Source organism: Rousettus aegyptiacus, unplaced genomic scaffold, assembly GCF_014176215.1.
Source record: "Rousettus aegyptiacus isolate mRouAeg1 unplaced genomic scaffold, mRouAeg1.p scaffold_m13_p_13, whole genome shotgun sequence".
In the NCBI taxonomy this organism is placed as follows: Eukaryota; Metazoa; Chordata; class Mammalia; order Chiroptera; family Pteropodidae; genus Rousettus; species Rousettus aegyptiacus.
Genome location: NW_023416288.1, coordinates 23746709 through 23769240, shown reverse-complemented (window position 1 = coordinate 23769240; position 22532 = coordinate 23746709). Strand labels below are relative to the sequence as shown.

Sequence of the window (22532 nt, the reverse complement as noted above, 5' to 3'; positions counted from 1 at the left end):
CTATAATACGTGTTATTTTTTTCACATTCATTAGAATATTTCACAATGGTAAAAACAAAGGAAATGATTATTTGATTTAAAAAATGGTCTTTAATTCAATTAAATTAAGTATATTAATCTAAAATTGTTATTACAAAATTGCTAGAAAACGGTGATAATTGCTTTAGGACAATAGTAGTAAAATAAGTAAAATAAAATATTTCCATAAAACATAACAAGTGAATCAACAACTTTATCTTATCGTACAAATAATTTGGAAATGCTAAATTCATTTCTACCCGTAGTGAAGTAATTGCCTAATAGACACTTTGGAGATATGCTCATTTTCAGTCTATTTAAGTTTATACGGTGATAATGATAGCATTGTGATTTTTAAAATAATGTGACTTTTTCAGATATAAAGGCTATATGCACACAAGAATTGTTTTCCCTTCTATATTATTACTGAAATGGCTAATGGAATTTTTAAAATATAAAAGAGCAAGTGAGAACATATAGGATGAGAATCTAGAAAAGATTCATACCATATTCTAAACTTATTAAAAATATTTGCTGAGACCCACCAAACCAGGTTAGTTTCCCTGCTACAGTACGTTGGTTCTTCCACAGCTTTCATCTCATTTGTCTATATTCTCTGATAGACTACAAAGGTCAAGAGGACAGGGGTGAGTTATATCCTGCCATGAACACCACGGTAGTCTCAGCAACTATTATGGGGCCCTACACCTATAAGATGCTCAGTAAATATTTGTTAAATGAAGGCAAGAAGAAAAACTAGAAAGAAATACACCAATATGCTAACAGTGGTATTCTCTGGGAGGCAGGTACAGCTTTTGTTTTCTTTATCCATTTTTCTACATTTTCCAAATGATCTATAATGAATATGTACTACTTGCCATAATGAAAACAAAATAATATGTTTAAAACTGCCGCTCTTAAAGTAATGTGACTTTAATTCCTTACTGAATACACCATAGATAACTGGCAATATAAAAAAAGTAATAATGAAAATAATGCTGCATAGCCATTTATAGAAAACATTTATGCTAAATGAAGTTTGTATATTTTACTTATTTATGAATTACTGTAGCATACCATCTTCAAAATTTATTTAAAGGCATATTTTAGTACACAGACCATAGTTTAATAACATTTTATTTTTCATTGTTGAAAACGGCTATATCAAGTCAAAGCCAAAAAATGTAAATATGGTTCTCAAAGCATGTTGAATATTTCTAACATAACTAAAATGTTTTTATTCATATTTTTAAGTAATATATATCAAATATTGTATTGTTAGCTTGTTCCTATCCTACACAAATACTTAACTTTACAAAAAATGCAAGCAGAGCTACATTTTATGTGAGCAGAAAATAAAATTCTAGATTTTGCAAATTGATAACTTTTATGATGTTAGCCAATTAGCCATTAAGTCATTAATGTAGTTTAAGATGATAATTTTTTGAGAACTTAAAGTAGAAAACTATGTGCCACTAATATAAGAACTATTTCACTTTTTTTTTTAATTTTAAGAGTTTTTTTTTTTTTATGGTCTTATATAGTGAAAATTTGACTAACCCAAAATCTTACCATTATTTTTCCCTAGCAAAAAAAACCCAAAAAACAAAAAACAAAAAAACAGGATTTTCTTTAATCTAAGTTTATGATACTGATAAGTTAAACTTGTCATACTATTTTTAATAAAATACTGCTTCCTTACTTTAATATATGTAAGATACATTTTCAAGAAGAAAATGCTGATGTTATCTTGGTTATAAGCTTGCTGCTGAAAAGATTTAGTTTTCTTTCTCTTCCCTACAATATCAGCATAAAGTCTTTCTTTTCAAGCAATGAATTATAGCTGATACTTCAAACCTATTTTATCTGTATCTCTTAGTTCAGAAAAGTGAGAAGACATAAATATTTATTCTATATAAACAGAACAGACACAAGATGCAGATAAAAATGATCCAGTATGGAGCAGTGAATAATTGTTAAGTGTACTAGTATAAGAAGAGAAAAGGACATCAAATATTTCTACCAGCTTTAAATTTGAGGATACCTAAGGTTACTAAGAAAATTTAAAATTTGTAACTTTATGTGTTTGGGATAATACGGATTCGTGTTCATGTTTTTGCACTGATAATAAATTTAACATTGCTGCTACAGCACACTCAGTAAAACAGCTCGCTTTATCTGAGAAGCATTTGTAGCAGCAAAACAAAAAAAATTTCTAAGAAATTCTAATGTAAAAATAATAACCAGCTAAGCTATTGCTTAAGCCAAAATGTTTATTTTACTTTGATATTTCTGATATTAGATATTCAAAAGATGGCCATCTAAAATTCTGTAGGAAAATAATTTTCATAGCCTGATAATTTGAAGAAAATATACTAGTATTTTTTATTCTTTCATGAGTAGTATTGTAAAAATTTGAGAGACTAAATGGTAAGGAGAAGCAAATATCAAGTAGGAACAGCAATATCACTAATGAAGTGATATAAGTATAAAAATGTATAGCTGCTAGAAACAAACAACTTCAAACTAGGTTTAAAAAATAAAACACAAAAATACTAAGAAATTCAAATATAACACTGATGCAAAATGAAGCCAATAATTGTAAAGAATAAATCTGTATATAGATTAAACCTCATTATAAGAAGTATATATCAAATTATGCTCTGGATGAAACTCAGAGTGTAACAAAATTCAAGGAAAACTTTAAAACAATTTTTTTTATATCAAAATAAGAAAATACCCTGTCTATATATGTCAAACAATAAGTCCAATTAATTATAAAAATTATACAATATTTGGAAATTGTGCAGGCACTCTAAGAGTTTTAACCACAAATGAGCACTCAACATCAGCACTGTACAGGGGAAAGCCAATGGACCTGGGGACAGAAAGTCAAAGTCCTTATCTGGACCTTGCTACTTATGGGTCTATGACAATTCATTTACCAATCTGAAACTCCAGATTTCTTAACTAAATTAGGTCTAAGAGAATTTTACCATTTGATCTACAGAGTCACTTCTAGATTTAAATTCTAACATCCCAACTATTCTAAATGAATGAGAAGTATACTATTATTAATAAAACTAAAGGTGAAACTGGCATTTTCCAAAAATAACCTTGGGGCAACAATTCTCTCCCTGGGTTATGCTTTATAATTATAAAACTGAATTTTAAAGGCAGACATTACTTGTTTTTAGGTAATTCTGAGCACACAATATACTAACTACTGACCTCTGTTATTAGCAAAAATATAATATCATATTAAACTCAATACTTAGTGCCTAAATTAAAAATTGAGATAATTAGAAAAGATAGTATTCATATAATCTTGTGTTGGAAAAAAAAAAAACTGAAATAGTACTATGTTGTAATTTCATGTTAACCCAGAGGCCATAGGTTATACGTAAGGAAAAATAAATCTATAATCAAATTTATATATGATACTATTTTTCTCAAGCCATCTTTTTTGACAGTAACAATGATATAAAGAGCCTCTATAAATTTTTAGGCATTTGTTATCTTTTAGGTTATGAAAAATCAAACATAGCTTGGCTTTACTCATAAATGAAGACAAACATATGAGATTAATAATAACATTAATAATAACAGCTATAATAATAACCATAATATGTGTTACCATCTATGGGGGATTTAATGGGCCCTGAACTGCATTAGACATTCTACATATGCTATTCTCTGATCTTCAGAACATGCTTATCAAGTATTTACCAATGAGGAAATTGAAACTCAGGTTAAGAATTTACTTAGCATGGTAGAGCTACTTAAGTGGAGGAGTAGATATTGACTACAAACCTCTTGCTAGTCGGGCATATTTCAATTTATAGAAATAGATATAATAAAAGAATTTACTTCACAGATAATATTACATGACAAGACTGACCATATATCAAAGACATTTCCAGGAATTAAATATTTTTTAGTGTCAGTAAGTAGTTAGTGACCATTTCAGATGATGCCAAAATTCACAACCTACTTCCATTTAATGGCATGAAGCCCTTCATATAACATGAAGTACAGGAATTTTAACTTTATTATATGAACCTCATATCCTATCATTTAAACCCCTTTCCTTGGACTTCTAGTTTCTTTGAATATTTCTGCATAGGATCTTCTTGCCATTTATATATCATATGGTGGGGCGAAAAGGAACTTATACATCTATAGCTCTTCATTGCTGAACAATGAAAGATCATATTACAAAAAGCTTGAAAAAAACCTACACAAAATTAGAAATATAACAAATTATTACTTCCTTCTAGGTTACCTATATTTACTCCCGTATCTGTATTCATTTGCCTAGACACCTAGCAAAAACATATAGATTATATATCAGCCAAGATGTATTAGATAATAGCATGCACTCTCTGTGGGTTTACTGAGTTGTGAACAATATTTGTCTTAAAGGTGAAATTTAATAGAACAAAATAAAACAGGGTATGTCACAAATACTACAGATAAGAAAGGTAAGTTCTGTCTTAGTGTAGAGTGTGTATGTACAGGCTATGTGTAGGGTAGGGTCTTGTGAAGGGCTATGTAGGGGGTGTATGTAGGAACGTATGTAGGGTTGAATATAGGAGTATGAGAAGGCTGCTGTACAGAGGTGTGTATAATCATGTATAGGAATGCGTATAGGGACATATGTAGGAATGTGCATAGGATGGTATGTAGGAATGTGTAGGGAATTGTAGGTCTTAGTCAGAGATCATTGAAAGTTACAGCTCGAAATAAATGGTCTGATAGGACAAGTCATCCCCACTACCCTTACAAAAATCCAGAGGTCAATGCCCTTATTATATGGACTTGCTAATCACAAAGATGCATTAGTACATTTATTAGGAATAATACTGTAAGTCATATCCTTTGTAAATTTTTCCTCGACTTTCAACAATTCTAGAAACATTTACCTACTATGCCTACTATATCTTTTGTACCTTTAAAGGTGCCAAAGTTACTTATCATATTTTTCATTTTTCTGTAATTTATTTTTTATTTCTTTAAGAAACAAAGCTAAATGCTTGGCATACTCCGGATACTTTTTTTTTAAGATTTTAAATTCCCTATATTTTAGAGTTAGTGTGAAATAGTTACACTATTCATTTAACTATAACACAATTTTGTAAAATCCTTTAAATTTGATTTCAAACCCAAGGCTGATGATTTCTATTTGTCTTTAATTTCCTCTCAATATGAAGCTCATCAGAGTGTGACAATTAGTTAACTTAATTAGGCTAACTTTATTAAACTCTTTTCTAGGTCAATATGTAAAGTTACTTAAATTAAGAGCAGAGCTTGTAAAATTAACATTTCTACATAGTGCAGATGACACTGAGTCAAATATTAAATACTCTCCAAATATCCAAAGCAACAAGTATACATTGAAATAAATGCAATGACTCTAAAAGGTTAAATACAGATAAATGCCTAATTTTTAGTAACAGAAACAACAGAAATTATTTAAACATCTCTTTTACTATGTCTCTCATTAATAAATCTGTAAATTTTTAAATAAATCAGTTCTAGGTACAAATTTTATTTTAAATTATTCAAAACTAACTGATTTCTATTGTCGATTCCAGTGAGATTGGAAGAATATGTTTTAAAAACTTTCTGCTGTAAAACAAAATTTTTCTTATATATATATATATAAATATTGAGAATATGAACAACAACAATAACACTTTTTGCAGGCATCACTACTACCTAAGAGTTTTGTAATAAGAGCATTTGCAAGGCCTTTGTTGGTATTAGAGTTTTAAAAAACTCATACATGGGAAAAAGCATTTCTTTTAAAAATAACACCTCCCCAAACTATAAAAACAAAAACTATGTAACAACCATATGTGTGTGTTTGGTTAGATTACTTAGGTTCCAAAATCCTTGTTATATGGGCTCCAAAGTAACTTTAAAAAGAATAAAATTTAAAAAAGAAAGTATTTATATTATATGGTTCAAGTCAAGGAGTTTAAATTTCAGTGACAGTGAACCAAGTGAAAACGGAATTGGATCTTGAGATTACCATGCTAAGGGAAATAAGTCAGAGTTGATAACCATATGATTTCACTCATATATGGGATATAAAACTGAAAGCAACAACTGAACGAGACAAGACACTCAAACACGACAACAGTTTAGTGGTTACCAGAGAAAAGAGAGTGAGGGGGAGGTAGACAAGGGTAAAGGGGGTCAAATATATAGTGAAGGAAGGAAATTTAACTTTGGGTGGTGAACATACAATGCAATACACATAGGACATATCATTGAACTGTACACTTGAAAACTATATAATTTTATTAATCGATGTCATCCCAATAAATTTGATAAAGAAAATGAAGCTGAATATAAAAAATAGAAATCTTCTAGTTTAAAAATAAGAAAAGCAATTAAAAATATACTATTCTCACTATAAAGTACTTATTTCTCTTAAGCTAATTAATGAAAATGGCAAAAATTATATGTCAGGTAGATTTCAGACATTAAAATATTGTTAATATGCAGTATAATATACAATTTATATAATAAAAGTTATTGTTATGCTTCATTCTGCCAAATATTTGTTCGCTCCATTAAAGGATGGTTCATTCTATAATATCAATTACTTGGACTTTTTTATAACTTTTTAATAATTTTTTAAAATTTATTTTTATTATGGTAACATTAGTTAACAAAATCCAGTAAGTTTCAGGTGTATAATTCAGTAGTAAGGCATATACATATTGCATTATGTGTTCACCGCCCATAGTTAGATTTCTTTCTGTCACCATATATTTGACCCCTTTTACCAGTACCTCCTTTCCCCTCCCTCCCCACCCTCTGGTAACCACTAGTCTATTGTCCATGTGCATGAGTCTCTGCTTGTTTATCCTGTTTGTTTGTTGCTTTTAGGTTTATATCCCACATGTAAGTGATATTATATGGTATTCAACTTTTTCTGTCTGGCTTATTTTGCTTAGCACGATTACCTCTACACCTTGGATTTTTAAAGGAGTAATAAGTCCTTAGTTTTTCAATGGGCATGCCTATCTTCTTAATGAGATAGTGTTACTTCAAGGAAAAATTCTCTCCTATTTACTTTTGAATCTTCATAGCACAACGGTCGCCAGCATAAAGGCATTAAAGTTTATGGGTAGACATAAATCATACCCTAGAGTTATGTGAGAGAAAGGAAAACATGCATACAAACTGGAAGGACCACAGTAAATACTAAGATCAGACAATTTGAAAGCCCTGAAATAATAATACATAAAAGAAATGTTACAAAGGGATCCTGTTGAGACAGATTTAAAGAGGTTGCTGTTTCAGTGTCTAAATTGATATTTATAATTCTCTGTCTCCATCAATCACAAAATGATCTAGACCTTTATGGATATTTGTAGATTACTAGCATTTATAGGTTATTATCTCAAATGAAATTGATTATAACGACTGATGCTGGTAAAACAAGTGAACCTACAAATTACTTCTTAATTTAGTAGCATGTCCACTGTGTATAGGGCATAAAACTGGCTTTACTTAAAAGTAATTTTTAATGCTTATTATGTAATATCAAGAGAAAGAGCAAGATAAGTCATTTATGCCAGTGTTCCTCAACCATTTTTTAATTTACATTCCCCAGAGTCTTTACAGAATTTTTTTCCTAAATTCTCCCCATGAAATTTTAATGCCACATAATACTGTATATCTGTTTCTGTGCTTATGTATAGCTGTACTTTATACATAAAAAGAGTAACCATAAAACAATTCTTTTTATTTGATACATGATTATAAATGACTAAATATAATTTTAAGTCAAAAGTAAAAGCCATTGACGTCATAACTTCATAACTTCATCTGCTGAGTAATCTTAATTACATCATTATAGATGCAAATGATAATTACATAAACATATAACAATATAAAAGCAAGTCTTAACAAATTATTCAAACTAGTGTATTTCCTGTAAAAATAACTGAAAAAAGTAAATCTTAAAAATCATTTATAGTGAACTTTAACTTTTGCTCGATAAGAGAAAATAACTACCTGCTAAACAGTCATTCACGTACTGTTAACATTTTCTTGTTCTCGAGATAATCAATGATGGATTAAATAATTTTTGTAATATTACATAATATTATATTTTTTATTTCATTCTGAAGCCTGTTATATACAAAAGCACTGAAGATCAAACATAAACAACATCCACAAACAGCAGTGGCGGCCAATAGATACATACACACTACCTCATGCGAAATAACTTCAAGATCAAGCAAGTGATCAAAAGTTATCTGATCACAACCATCTGTTTGTCATTATTTGGTAGCAGTTATGTATACATTTATTGTATTTTCTATGAACTCAATGTCGATACTATTTGTGTGATACCCAAGAAAACCACAAAGAAAATACTAAGAATGAGATTTTATTAGAAAAGGCTAAGTAAGCTATGGAGGGTCATAAACCAATTAATTTTGGGTTTTTGCTCCTGCAAGAACCAATTTTTACCCTGTTGGGGTGATACTGTCCCCACTGAGAATGCATGGTATATGTTGTGTGATAGTAAAGTCTTTAAAAAGTACACACAGAAAAAAATAAAATATTAGCAGTGCTTATTCTCTGAATAACTTTTATCTTCATCATTATATATGATTTTATAATCACATACTGCTTTATAATTTTCAAAAAAGGAATTAGAACTATGATCATGTTTGCCATAGAAATAATGATAGATGTCTTTTCATCTTAATACCTAACTAGATAGCTACAAGTTTCATTGAAGAAACTACAGAATTTCTCAGTCTCATATACCTAAGTTTATGTTTATATATATATTTGTTTATTGACTTTTTTTTAGCTTAGATAACAAAACATTTGCAGTATACGAAATGCAATACACATGGTTAAAAATGATAAACACACAAGAAAGTTTCGACACTTTCTAGACTCCTAAAGTAACAGAATATGGAAAAAGATATGCCCATCCTCCACATTTCTTAGAAAAAAAGAAATAACCATAATAAGGATTTAAATGTAAAGAAGGAAAATGTAATGCATGTTTCAGTTGTGAATGCTGACATGAAATTTCTGAAAATTTGACTTCATAGTACAGAATACTTTACTCTGGTAGTTGTATTATTTGTGGGTCTAAAATAAATAAATATGCTAGAATAAAGAGATAAAAACACCCCACAAAGGCAACAAGCCTAATACCGATTTTTCAGCTCAAATAAAAATGAATAACTCTGACTCCTTTCAGCTTGCATCCTGAAAAAGATTATTTGTAATTTAAAACATGCTGACAGAATATTTTAGCAACAGCATTGCGACCACAGCATACGATAGATTTGGTGATGTGGAAGTCACAACAGCTGCTAACTGTATCCAGCCTCACACTGACCTTAATATGTGATGAAAACTGAAGGACTTTAAAATATAAGAAATACAAAGAGAACTGATTTTACAAAGAAAGGACAAGAAGCTAGGCTTGAAATAAGATGATGAAAATTTAAACTGTTGTCAACAATGTTACTTATGTGAAGCAAAAGATTACCAGTTATTTTTTCCTACCATTCCTTACCTGCCACCTCTATTTTTTAATACCAGTTGACTTTAACAAGACAGGCTGGAATATATCATAAGTTAATTCTTTATCAGTTTTCATATATCATCCTTTACCTTGGTTGGCTAGCTGAAAATTATGCAAGCTATAAATTAGCTTTAAACAAGCTCTAGATCAAGTTAGAACGGGTTTTCAAATTAAAGAGGCTTCAGTATATTACAAGGTGCTGTCATTTTATTACCTCAATCAATTCTGTGTGGCCTGAGGTGGAAGGAAATGAAGGCTGTCTTCATTTGCAATGGGTTTATCTCTTATAGCAGGCTCTGGAAACATAACCACAGCAATGAATTGAAAGCTGAAGTTACATTTAACATCGCCAAATGCAGGAAATTGTTACTCCTTAACAAAGATGGAGTTCAAATGGGAAAAAATAAAAAATAAAAATCACACTTCTTTACTGTGAAAAAATATACAAAAATTGATGCTTGATTAAGCTTAAATTTTATAGACTATTTTTTAAAATTATGAAGCCATGATTATATTAAAATAATTTTCAATGGTCCTAAAATTTAAAAAAAGATAAAACACAATGGATGTGCTATTCTTATTGTTTCCAAAGCACCAGAAATATATATACATATATATTTCATCTTTATCTTAATGAAAACCATTTCATTTCTTTTCCCTGTGGGCATGCAATTAAATAGATAAGTGAATTAGGTACTAGTCAGGCTCATCATCATTGTTACCAGGCTCTGAAACACAGTAGAATAGCCAAAAAAAAAAAAAAACCCTAATAAATAGATATTATTTATCACTAAGGAAATGAGGCACAGAGAGAATAAGTCACTCCCAAGTTTATACAGCTAACTAGATAATATGATTTTGAGTATATATTCTTGAAGGAGACTAATTTGACTAAGGATATAGGGACACTGAGTATATCTAAGAGACTGATTTCTCAGGAAACATTGTTTGTGCCAGAAGAAGTAATGAGGGACTTTGATGAGGGAAGGGATATGATCCAATATAGAGGCCTTAGAGGGGCTGGTGAACCACTTTGCATTAAAAACACATTAGCTGAAAGACTATGCTTTCTATATTGACTCACCTTTGCTACTTTGCAAAAGATCAGTTCACTAAATATATGGTTCCATTGCCGGGCTCTCTATTCTCTTCTATATGGCTGTTCTTTTGCTGACATCATACAGTTTTGATTACTGTAGCTTTACAATAAATCTGAAAATTAGACAGTTTTAGTCGTCCAACTCTTTAACATCGTGTTTGCTCTTCTGGGACTTTTGACTTTCCATATAAACTTTAGATCTGTTTGTCGATATCCACAAAATAACTTGCTGGAATTCTGAATGAGATTACACTGAAACTATAGTTCAAGTGGGGAAGAACTGTCATATTGACAATGTTGAGTCTTCCTATTTATGTACACAGAATATTTCTCCACTTGATTTTGCTTTCTTTCATTAGAGTTTTACAGTTTTCCTCATATAGATCTTGTACATATTTTGTTAGATTTATATCTAAGTATTTAATTTTTTTTTTTTATTTTTGGTGCTAATAAAAATGGGACTGTGTTTTATATGTCTTATTCCAATTGTTCATTGCTGGTATATAAGAAAGCAAATGACTTGAATATGGTGAAATGTCATCGCACATTTTTCAAAATCCACAAAATATAATAAATCACAGGGAGTGAATCCTAATGTAAATTATGAACTTTAGTTAATAACAACGTATCTGTATTGGCTCTGCAATTTTAACAAATGTACCACACTAATTAATGCAACATGTTAATAATCAGGGAACTTGGCAGGGGTGGGAGCAGGAATAAGGGACATATGGGAAGTCTCTGTACTTTCCACTCACTTTCTCTGTAAATCTAAAACTTCTCCCCCAAGAAATCTATTTGAAAAAAGCAAAAGTAGATTTTAAAACACATTAGCAACTATTATTACTAGAATTACTAATTTTCAAACTACTGTGCAGTTTTCCCCATACCAATCGTACACATACTCTTTTTCCTAGGATTCCCCTCTGTTGCTTCAAATACTAGAAAGGCCTTTGAAGTTATGGTAGCATGTGTAGCATTACACTTGCCTAGCTTCTTAAGGTTAGCTTTAGGTAATCTGTAGAATGTAAGCTGGAGTGTCAGTTTCCAGATATGATTTTAAAAGTCATTCTGCAATTTGTCTTGTTTCGTACTACAGTGCCTTGGATCATACATGTTGAAATGAGACTGCCATCAGCTTGGGTCCTATGATGTGCAAAGTTGCTCTGCCAACATGTATTAACATGATACTTGCATGAGAAATCAACAAGTGTTAATCCACTAAAAATCTGGAATTTTTTTATTGTACTGCATAACCTAGAATACCCTGACTTACATTCCTATCAAATCCTATCTAGTTTTCATAATTCCATTCAAATGACATTATTATCCATAATCTCTTTTTGATTCTTGATAGAAGTGTTCCTAGTCTCTCAATTCCCATAATAGCTTATCGGAGCCTTCTAATGACATTTAAAACTTTAAACCTTATATTGAAACTCTAAATCTTTTCTTATAATTATACACATATATGCTTTAGCTCTCCTTCTAGAGCATAAGTTTTTAAGGACCAGATCAGGTCTGATTATCTTAGTATATCTTAAGCACCTAGTAGAGTATGTGGTATACTATACAGATTTTTATTCAATAAAATAAGGTTCCTATTACAGACAGATTGGTAGGTCCATCAAGAAAAAGAGAATACCTTTGCAAATAAAAGAATTACTGTTCTTAAATTTTATGTACAAAAAAATATCAAACAGACTTTTTTTCACATTAGTTTTACACTCTTAGACAATTTCAGTGTTCTTCATTCTGGGAAACACAGTTTCTTTTTCATTTAAAACTGTATCTCTATTCCAAAAAAATATACTATAATCAACAGGTACTCCTAAATGTTAACAGAAATGTGGAGTAAAGTAGGTAGGAACAGAAACTATTCTAAGAATATTATTTTAAACTTGCCAAATAGATATTTTATGTTTCTTATGTCTCTTCAGGTCATTTCTGCATATTTGGGTCATGGCTGGCAGAAATTTATGTTTTAGACATTATTTGTTGTTTCAACAAATAGCCTTGGACATCCAGGGCAACAACTAGAACCTGCACCACTTCCACTGGCATTCAGCAAAACAAAGTTTAAAAAATAATTTCTATAACAACTAATAAGAAACAGGCAAGCAGTGAAGACTACCAGGAATTTAAAAAATCAGTCTTAGAAAAAATTATGTGTAACAATTAGGCTCCTTGCTTTCAAGGAAGTATGAGCAAAATATTCTCTCCCATAAGGGTTTGCATCTAGCTGGTAAAAAGAACCTCAACATAAAAAGATAAATGGCAATACAAAGAAACATCGACCAAATGCCGAATGAATAGTCCAACAAAGAAATACAAAAGAAATTTGGTCTAGACCTAAGGATTGTGAAGAAAACTAGGATTTAAGATGGACATTTAATTAAAACACACTCATACACACACACCCTGATGATATTTTTGAAAGAAAGAAAAGGAAGGAAAGAGAGGAGAGAGAGGAGATAGAACTATCTGGAATACGGGGCCAGGTTTTAGATGACCTTGAAAGTCAGGAATAAAGCTCTGACATCTGTCCTGTAGTATGGACAATGGGGAGTTCCTTCCTTGAGTTTTATAACCTGAAAGGACATGTGAAAGTCATATTTCAAAAAGACAGATTTGGAAAAGAGTTCTAAAATAGTTTAATGAGAATAGAAACAGACTCTAAAGAGAAAGATTTTTGGAGTAAAGAACAAAAGTGACTTTTTTTTTTCTTTTGAGACAGGAAATAAGAGATCAAGGTAAGGAAAGCAACAAAGATTAAAGTAGGAAAAGTAACAAAGATTCATTCACAGGTTGAGAGAAGATAGGATGGGGATATGGCTGGGAAGTAAGAGAAAGAGTCATCTTGAAAAATGAGTGTGCTGAAAATAAAACTGAGACGAGATATATGGCAAAGGTTTGAAATAGCTGCTGTAAGAAATCTGATAAGGAGCTCACAAAAGATAGCAATGAGGCCTGGGTTAACTTAGGAGGCATAAATTTGTAGGAAACCTACGTTCATAATTTCCTCCAGTTATTTCTGGCCAGAAAAGAAACAGTTTAGATGAATCAACATAATAGATCCAGAAAAAGCGGGGGAATTATAACAGAGGGCTCTAATATTTTGTAAAAGTGTACCATACAATGCCAGGTCATAGTTTAAAAGGAGAGGAGGGGTGAAATTAGGAGGAGGATGCTGGTCTGGATGTCTTAAGAAGAGCTGAGGAACTGGCAGAAATATTTGAAGAAGTGGAAGTACTAAAAAAAGAGCATGATTTGAGTCATGGTAATAGGGAATTAGACATACTCATAATAAAGGACTCATGAACAGGAAGAAACTTCCTCAGTCTTTCCTAATGGTCTAAAAATTTTTTTTAAATGATATGCACTGATAAAATACTTCAGAAAATATTTTCTCCAAAGATTCACATACAAAAAATTGGTCCTGTAACTCAAAGGATAAGCCTGAAGAATGAGAAAAAGTGAGACTGCAGAGTAAGGATTTCTTTAGAAGAAGCACTTTAAAGGAAGTCCCTAGATAAGAGGGGTTTTCTGAAAGGTACTCAGAGAGTTTGTCTTCTGGGAGTTTGAGGGATGAGGAGACTGGGTGGTGATGCATGTCTGTCTAGCTATAGTGACAGAGGAGCAGAGAAAAGATACCGGGTTGCAGAGGGAATGATTGTTCTGAGCTTGCAGGGCAAGGGTTGACATGTGCTTACTTAGGACAAATGGTGACCCATGACAGAGAGCAAGACTGATTGTCCAGAAAGATATCTAACCAAAGAGGGCAGCCTACTTGGAATGAGGTGATACCAATCAAAGAAGAGAAAAGGAACTTAGGTTCTGAAAACGAGTTTTAAGTAACCCACAGGAGAAGGAACATCTCACATCAAGATAATTGCAGGTAGGAAAAACCTAGCAATGAGAGATCACTAAAAACTCACTAAAATTCACAAAAAGAAAGCAAGGACAAGAGATAAAGTTCAGTATAGCCCCCTTCCAAACTATGGATTTCCCAATTTGAAGCAGATCTGAGCTAATGAGAGCAGAATCTTTGAACAATTCAAAATACTGAAGTCCTGACATTAAACTGGACTAGATTTTTGATATTAAAAAGACAAAAAATACTACTAATAATACCTCAAGGAGACTGAAAGAAACATGAGATATGACCTACAATCCTTCAGTCATTTGAGAAAGATCCAACAGAGATATTTTAAAGGTACTGGGCTGAAAGAATTAAGTCATTTTCTGAATGCATCTTGTCTCGAATTCAATAACAAAATCTATTTATATCTGAATAAAAATACAAGATTAGTCTTTTAAAAATAGGAATCTGAATAGTCTTTAAAGCATTTAATATGGAGATCAGTTAAGACCATGTTTATTGTCTCCTTTTGTGGTCTTGATTTAAAATTAAATTGAAGACTTTTTGTTTAAAGGTATCGATTTCAGACTGCAAGATTTTTATTTTTTCAAATTGCTATGGTGAGTAAAAAATAAAAAGGCAACTAACAATATTTGACCCTAATAAGGAGGTTCCTATTTCACAGAAGCTTTTTACTGATAAAGGAACACAAATATATTCGAGAAATATGTAGTGTCATGTTTCCAAATGCTGCTTTCATTAACTCAGGGAAAATGAGGTGAGAAAGAATAGGGGGAAAGAAATTGGGGGAGTTTTGAGCAGCTACATCACGAAGACAAAAAGCTTACCTTGGCAAAAATTAGATTCATGAATCATAGACATGATGGTACTTAATACAGTCTTTGTGCTATAAACAGGTTAAAGCTCCCATATCATCACTACATGTCATAAGGAAAGGGTGGGAAAATATTTAAATTATATAGTACTTTGCCTTCTTGTAAAAGAGGAAAGAATGTTTTCTAAAAATATCTACTTCATTCACAATCTTAAAATGACTTTAAGTGAAGAAAAATTAATGACAATAACTGGATACTGAAATAAATTTTAAATTGAGTTATTTAATAATGCTTTTCTGTTGGTGGTATATATGTTGAAATGCTACATTAGAATGGGAAAATAATGCTGAAATATTTTATGCTCACGACTTGTTTTAAGCTACCTAAATATCTGTGCATTGGAAACTGATTCACAAATATCAGGTAATCTAAATTTAGAAATACTATTTGTCTCTAAAAGTTGAGAAAATAGTCCAGTCCCTCGAGAACACAAAAGTGAACTGACAAAAATGCTTTGATGTAGCTTGAACTTTTCAAAGTGATTTTTAAAAAATTTAACCTCTATGTGCATACTTTAAAGAGTTTTCAATCCAGTGAAGCAGATAATTATTTGTAGACATTATCGAAGGTACATTTAACAAAAAACCAACTTAACTTCTATGAAGATACAACACACTACAACATAAACCTTTAAGAAACCTTCAGAAAAAACATTAAAATAAATTGCATCTTAGGTGATCAGGGTTTAAATTTAGCATTTGAATATAGTTCAAAAGGGAAAAAAAGAACAATATATTAAGGCTAAAACAACTTGTACAAGTCTGAAACCACAAAAGAATCTAGATGGCTGAGTTAGGTCACAGATGGAAATACAGTAGAGTAAAAACAGTTATATATACGGATCTTTATCTGTCAAAGAGGAGGTAAACTTTTTACAGGTGAGGTAATAATGTCATATTCTTTGGTTAATAAAAAGAATTAACCCAAATGAGCCCAAATTACATTATTAATTTGTATTTGATCCAAGGTATTGTTTTTGAAGAGGGGGACTTTTTATACTGCAAAAGAATGCTTGCTGATATTGAAAAAAATATCCTAAATCTTCCGGTTTGTTCACAAAGTGGCTGACACTGCACAAATCAGAATATTCTTAAAACTCTTTGCAAAGAGATTGGATGTGGCTGGTTTTAGTTTCTTTTCACAATACAGGTTTTTAAACATCACAACTCATGACAAACATTAAGAAGTAATATTCGACTCAGCTAAAATACTGAGCTTTGTGCCTAATAAAAAAATTCACTTTAGATCCTTTCCCTCACCCTCCTTTTAAGTATAACAGATTAGATTCTGCTGGCTCTACATAAATCATCCACATTGTCAAGTGGCAGCTCCTTTAACACAAATTCCATTGAATTTTATGAGGAGCAGGCCTTGAGGAGTTATAGTCTGTCTTCCATACCTTACAGTGGGACCATCTTTAATCAATTTATTTGTTTTAAGAACTACTTTCAGACTTTATTCCTCTATTAGTTAGAAAGACCAAAACAGATCCCACTTAACAATAAAGACATTTTTCCTTTTTCTATTACTAGTGGTGTTGATTTATAGTAAAATATTATCTGAGTTTCTACATGATGAAAAATTAAAATGGCTTTAGGATATAACCTAATTTAAAAATCTCACAATAAAGGATAGAAAATACTTATTTTGATATATAAAAGCAAGTTTCTAAAACATAGGTTCTAGAATCAGGCAGATCTGGGTTTGGATCACTGTTATACCACATATTAGCTATGTAATCCTTAACTTCTTTGAACTTCAGTTTTTTATATAACTCACAAAAAGGATATTTAAAAACTACTACCTTAAAGACTATGGTGAGGGTTAAATGGGATTACACATTTAAGTGTTTAGATAATGCTAGGCACATAGAAATATACCATAAACGTTAATTGTTGTTATTGTTATTACTATGGTACTTCCTTGATTTAAAAACATTGATTTTTTTTGACCCAGCAATTTCACTAAAAGTATATGTGTACAACGGAATACTGTGCAGTACTTAATAATATGATTAGAGAAGAGTATTTAACAACATGAAAAACTGTTATATATAAATTACATGAAAAAGACCATTAAATGACAAAACGTATAATATAATTGCAATTTTTAAAAATATTTTTTTCAATTACAGTTGACACAGAATATCATATTAGTTTCGGGTGTACAACATAGTGATTACACATTTATATAACTTAAGAAGGAATCACCCCAAAAAGTCTAGTATCTACCTGACACTGAACATAGTTTTTATAATATTATTAACTGTATTCCTTATGCTGTACTTTACATCTCCATGACTTTTTTCTTAAACTAGCAATTTGTACATTTTGATCCCATCCCCTTTTTCATCCATCCCCACTACCCCCTCCTACCTAGCAACCTTCAGGTTGTTCTTTGTATCTGTGAGTCTGTTTTGTTTATTTCGTATTCTAGATTCCACATACAAGTAAAATCATATGGCATTTGCCTTTCTCTGTCTCACTTAATTCATTTCGCATTAAAGTCCCTTTAGTTCCACCCATGTTGTCACGAATGGCAAGATTTCATCCTTTCTTATGGCTGAAGTACTATTTCTTTATCTATTTGTCTATCAATGGACATTTAAATTGCTTCCATATCTTGGCTGTTGAAAATCATGCTGCAATAAACAAAGGGGTGTATATGTCTTTTTGAGTTAGTGTTCTGGATTTCTTCAGATAAAAACCCAGGAGTGGAATTGCTGGGTCATAAGGTAGTTCTATTTTTAATTTTTTGAGGAACCTCCATATTCTTTTCCATAGTGGCCGTACCAATTTACAATTCCACCAACGGTGCATGAGGGTCCCCTTTTCTTCATACCCTCACCAAGACTTGCTGTTTGTTGACTTACTGAGAATAGCCATTCTGACAGGTGATATCGTATTGCGGTTTTAATTTGCATTTCCCTGATGCTTAGTGATATTGAGTATCTTTTCATGTCTATTGATCAGCTGTATGTCATCTTGGGAGAAATGGCTATTGAGGTTCTCTGCCCGTTTTTTAAATCAGATTCTTTTTTTTTAATGTTAATTTGTATGAGTTTCTTATATATTTTTAGATATTAACACCCTGTCAGACACATCATTGGCAAATATCTTCTCCCTTTTAGTACATTGTCTTTTTGTCTTGTTGACAATTTCCTTTGATGATTATGATTGAAATTTTTAGAGTAGGTTGTAGTAGGATATACTATGAAAACATGAGCAGAAATGTAATACCTTTAGGTGCTATCATTGCAGGTAATTTTAAATATTTAAAATTTTTTTTGAATTTTCCAAATATTCTACAATGACCATGAATTACATTTATAAGAAATTTAAAAACATACACTCAATGTATGTAATTTTTTTGACTCCAACTTTTTCTAGAAAGGTAGAGTTGGAGAAAAGAAAAAATAGTAAAGAGAAAAAGAGCACATATTTTTTAAAGACAAGATTTTATATAAAGGTTATTAGTTCTGTAATTTTTAAAAAACTGCTATTTTAAATTATTACTTTCTGGATTTAAATTAAACAAAATTCAGAGTCTGACACCTCAATTACAGCATATTTAATCATATCTCCAGAATAAGATTTCACTTGGAGATCAGGTGATATGTATTCTCCTACTTAAGCAAATACTACTTAAACTTTGTAGTAGAAGGAGACTATTAGATTTAGATAGTGTAAATGGCCAGCTAGAACTTACTAGTAAATTTAACACAATGTATCTTAAGTACTAGAACAAAGGATAATATTTTAAATGCAGAAAGCCTCTTTCTTGATGAACATTAACTCAGAGAAAGCAGATGGATCATTAAATCCTAAATTTCAAGTTTTCCTGTAGCAAAAGTGGTGTGGTACTGAGCTTTAGGATGGATGCAGAGTGAGAAGGCTGTGAAAACAAGCCAAAGTATCCTATCGAAAAAGCCAAAAACATGGTCTCTTAAGAAGAGAGAAAACGAGTACAGAACAGGTTCACTGAAGGCAAGAAAGGAGTTTGTAAAAAATAGGGAGTTACCAGCAATGTCACTGCCACAAAGAAGTAGAAAAAAGATGAGGCAAAGTGATTGAGGAATATTCTCGAATACAGCTCAGAGAAGATCCTTGAAATGTTGCCGGGCAATTCCAAAGCTTGGAAAGAAGAACCAGAATATGGTATATTAGTAATCCAAGAATGCTATGATACTGAACCTGAATCAGGTGTCATCAATATACCTCGAACCTCCCATAGGGCTGAAAGACAGTCCTATTATAGACCATGAGAGTCTGAGAATGATATCCTGTAAGTACAATAAGTGAACAGTGAAATTAGACACAAAACTATGTGTCAAGAATTTAAGAGATTAGGGTCAAAAGCAGCAGTTCTTAAATTTTACTAATCATAATTATCACCTATCATATTTATAAAAATGCTGACTCCTGAGCACCATTCTAGAAATACTCATTTAGCCAGTCTGTACGTGGTCTTCCAAATTGAATATTTAAGAGCACTTTAGAAGATCCTGATCCAACTGGTTTGTAGACTACACTTTGAGGAGAAATCACTGGCATTTGGGCTATGTGGATTGACAAATGACGAAAATCATAAATTCTGATGTAAAACAGATTAAAAATTCATTTTTAAAAGTAAAGCACAAGAAGGAACAAAGTGATGTTTACCTAACCTATTAAAGTTAGTTCAAGGTAGCTCACAGTGCCCTGTGAAAATGAGAACCAAAGCTCAGAATTTAATACAGAGCAGGACTGGACTAAGCCGGGGCTATGAGGCAATGGAGGACAGTGTGGACCACTGTCTTATAATTTGCCTTAGCATTTTACAAATGGAAAATATGTTAAGAACAGCATATCTGATATTCCCAGAAAGAGATATTCAGATTTTTAAGTAACATGAAGGTAAACAAACAGAGAAATTCATAAGCTACAGTTAAGGAAGTACAGCCATCCCTGAGATCCGTGGGGGATTGGTTCTAGGGCTCCCGCGGACACCATACTCCTCGGATTGTCAGCCCTTTGTATACTCAAGTTCTGCATCTCTAGATTCAACCAAATGAAACCTTTGGTTGAATCCATCGATGTAGAATCTCTGATATAGAGGACTGATGGTATATTATTAATGGTTTCTTCCACTGAGAATCAGAGGAGCAAGTGGCAGAGAGGAAGAGAGAATGGGGTATAAAGATAGAGTTCTGAAGAATTTACATATATAAATCATTGCCCTTTGACTCACACATATAAAGCATATGTTGAGATCCTACCTTTCTAAAAGAAAGGCATTAGTAGCATCTGAGAATGAGTACAGTTTCCTTAAGGAGGAGGCTTTATGTTGATATAAATGCTATAAGACATATTGAAGGTACATAATCATAATCACGTTATGATATTCTAAATGTGTTTACACAGTATGCCCTAAATGTTAATAACCTTAATTTCCAGACTCCACAAGGAATGTAAAAATGCTAGCCCAGAAATCCCCATATTTCCATCCTTAAAAGTATTCAAACATTTAACAATAAAAAAGAGTTGCTGATGTATGCCTGTTCCCTAAAAAGCCATTCGTTAGGCTTGATGAATCTTTTATTGTCAAAAACTGCATGCACCTTGACAAAGTGGACACATAAATTATCTTATACCTATCTTCAGTGGTTTGTTACTTTTAAATTTTATTTACTTTTTATTATTATTTCAGTTTCAAGTTTATAGTTTTCATGACCTTGACAAGGAAATAATACCCCTCCACAATGTGTGGAAAATTTCTTGGGTATTTCTTCACCTATTAACAAAATGTGTCTTCAGTTAAAGAAGTTTCTCCTTTATGCCCATATCACTTACACCTTTTCCTATTATTCAGCACTAGGTAGAGCCAATTGTTTAAATGTAAAAGTAAACATTTACTTTCTAAACATATTGCCTTCTATTCAATAAATAAAATAAACACATTACTGTATGATCTGTGATTCACAGCAGACCATAATTCTATATTTAATATGAAATAGTCACTGCCATCAATATAAAAAAAATACTAATTATTTGCTAATGACATACAATAAAGAAAAAATACCTTATAGAACAGTATATAATTTTAAAGTCTAGACAGCCATAGTTCCTTCATTTAAAAATAGATTAATTATTAAAATACTTATCCTTGCCTCTTAACTCAAGCAAAAAGTTGAAAACAACAGACCTTTTTGAGACTGAAAAAATTAGACATGACCTTACTCTATTTAGTGTGAAACTCAAAGAGACAAATAAGACTGTTACTTGGTATGTGTGAAGGCAAAAATAAAACATGGAAAACTGCTCTTCAGATTACTTTTTAAAAACATTTCTTACATTTGAAAATCAGAATATTATCACCAATTTTGAATTTTTCTCTTTGTGACTAAAATGCTTGCTTACTTTTAAGAGTAAGAAAAGATGCCATTTACTGAGTATCTCTTATTATTCCAAGTGTTTCCATTAAACTTCCCACAAATGAGCCACCTGAAGCTCACTGAAGTGAAGCAACTTGCTAAAGGTCACATGCATTGTAAATAGTTAACATCTGAAACCAGTTTATTTCTTTTCGAAGCTCATTAAGCTCTTTTCTCTACACATATTGCATACTTTAACTTTTTGTATAGTTAAATTATTCTATTTTCTTACTCAACAAAGCCTCAAATTATAAGAAACTCCATAAATTTAATGGTAAATTTTTATGGAGAAAAACATTATCATTTAACAGTATAAACTGCTTATAGATATACATCCAAATGTCAAAAAATGAGTATGTTAACAGGTAAATAACATGGCATAACACACTTTCACTATGCTCTCAACTCCTATAATTTCTTATCTATAATTTCTCATCAGTCTTAAGGACTATATCAGAACATCAAGATTAGAAGGCTTAAATATATTTGATTTCAGAACTCAATTCCATTAACTATGAGAGGAATTTTCAAGCTTAGATCTAAAGAACTCTATATTAGTTGTAAACAAAAGGGTACTTCTTAAACCACAATATATATGTAGGTTAAAAAGAAAGTTTTTTTAACAGTAAGTAATTCTACAAAATGAAATAGTTAAACTAAATGTT

At 31.3% G+C, this 22532-nt stretch overlaps 1 protein-coding gene across 5 annotated transcripts in view; it reads right to left on the bottom strand.

The window, feature by feature from the left end:
- Window positions 1-22532, bottom strand: part of PHF14 (PHD finger protein 14) — a 170614-nt gene that overhangs the window by 28132 nt on the left and 119950 nt on the right. The window contains exon 19 of one of the 5 annotated variants that reach the window (XM_036230383.1): window positions 6897-9894. The exons of the other annotated variants lie outside the window; for them this stretch is intronic. Within the exon in view, the coding sequence (XP_036086276.1) occupies window positions 9883-9894 (12 nt within the window). The 3' untranslated portion in view covers window positions 6897-9882. Of the gene's footprint in view, window positions 1-6896; window positions 9895-22532 lie in introns of those variants that run through there. 5 annotated transcript variants of the gene reach the window in all.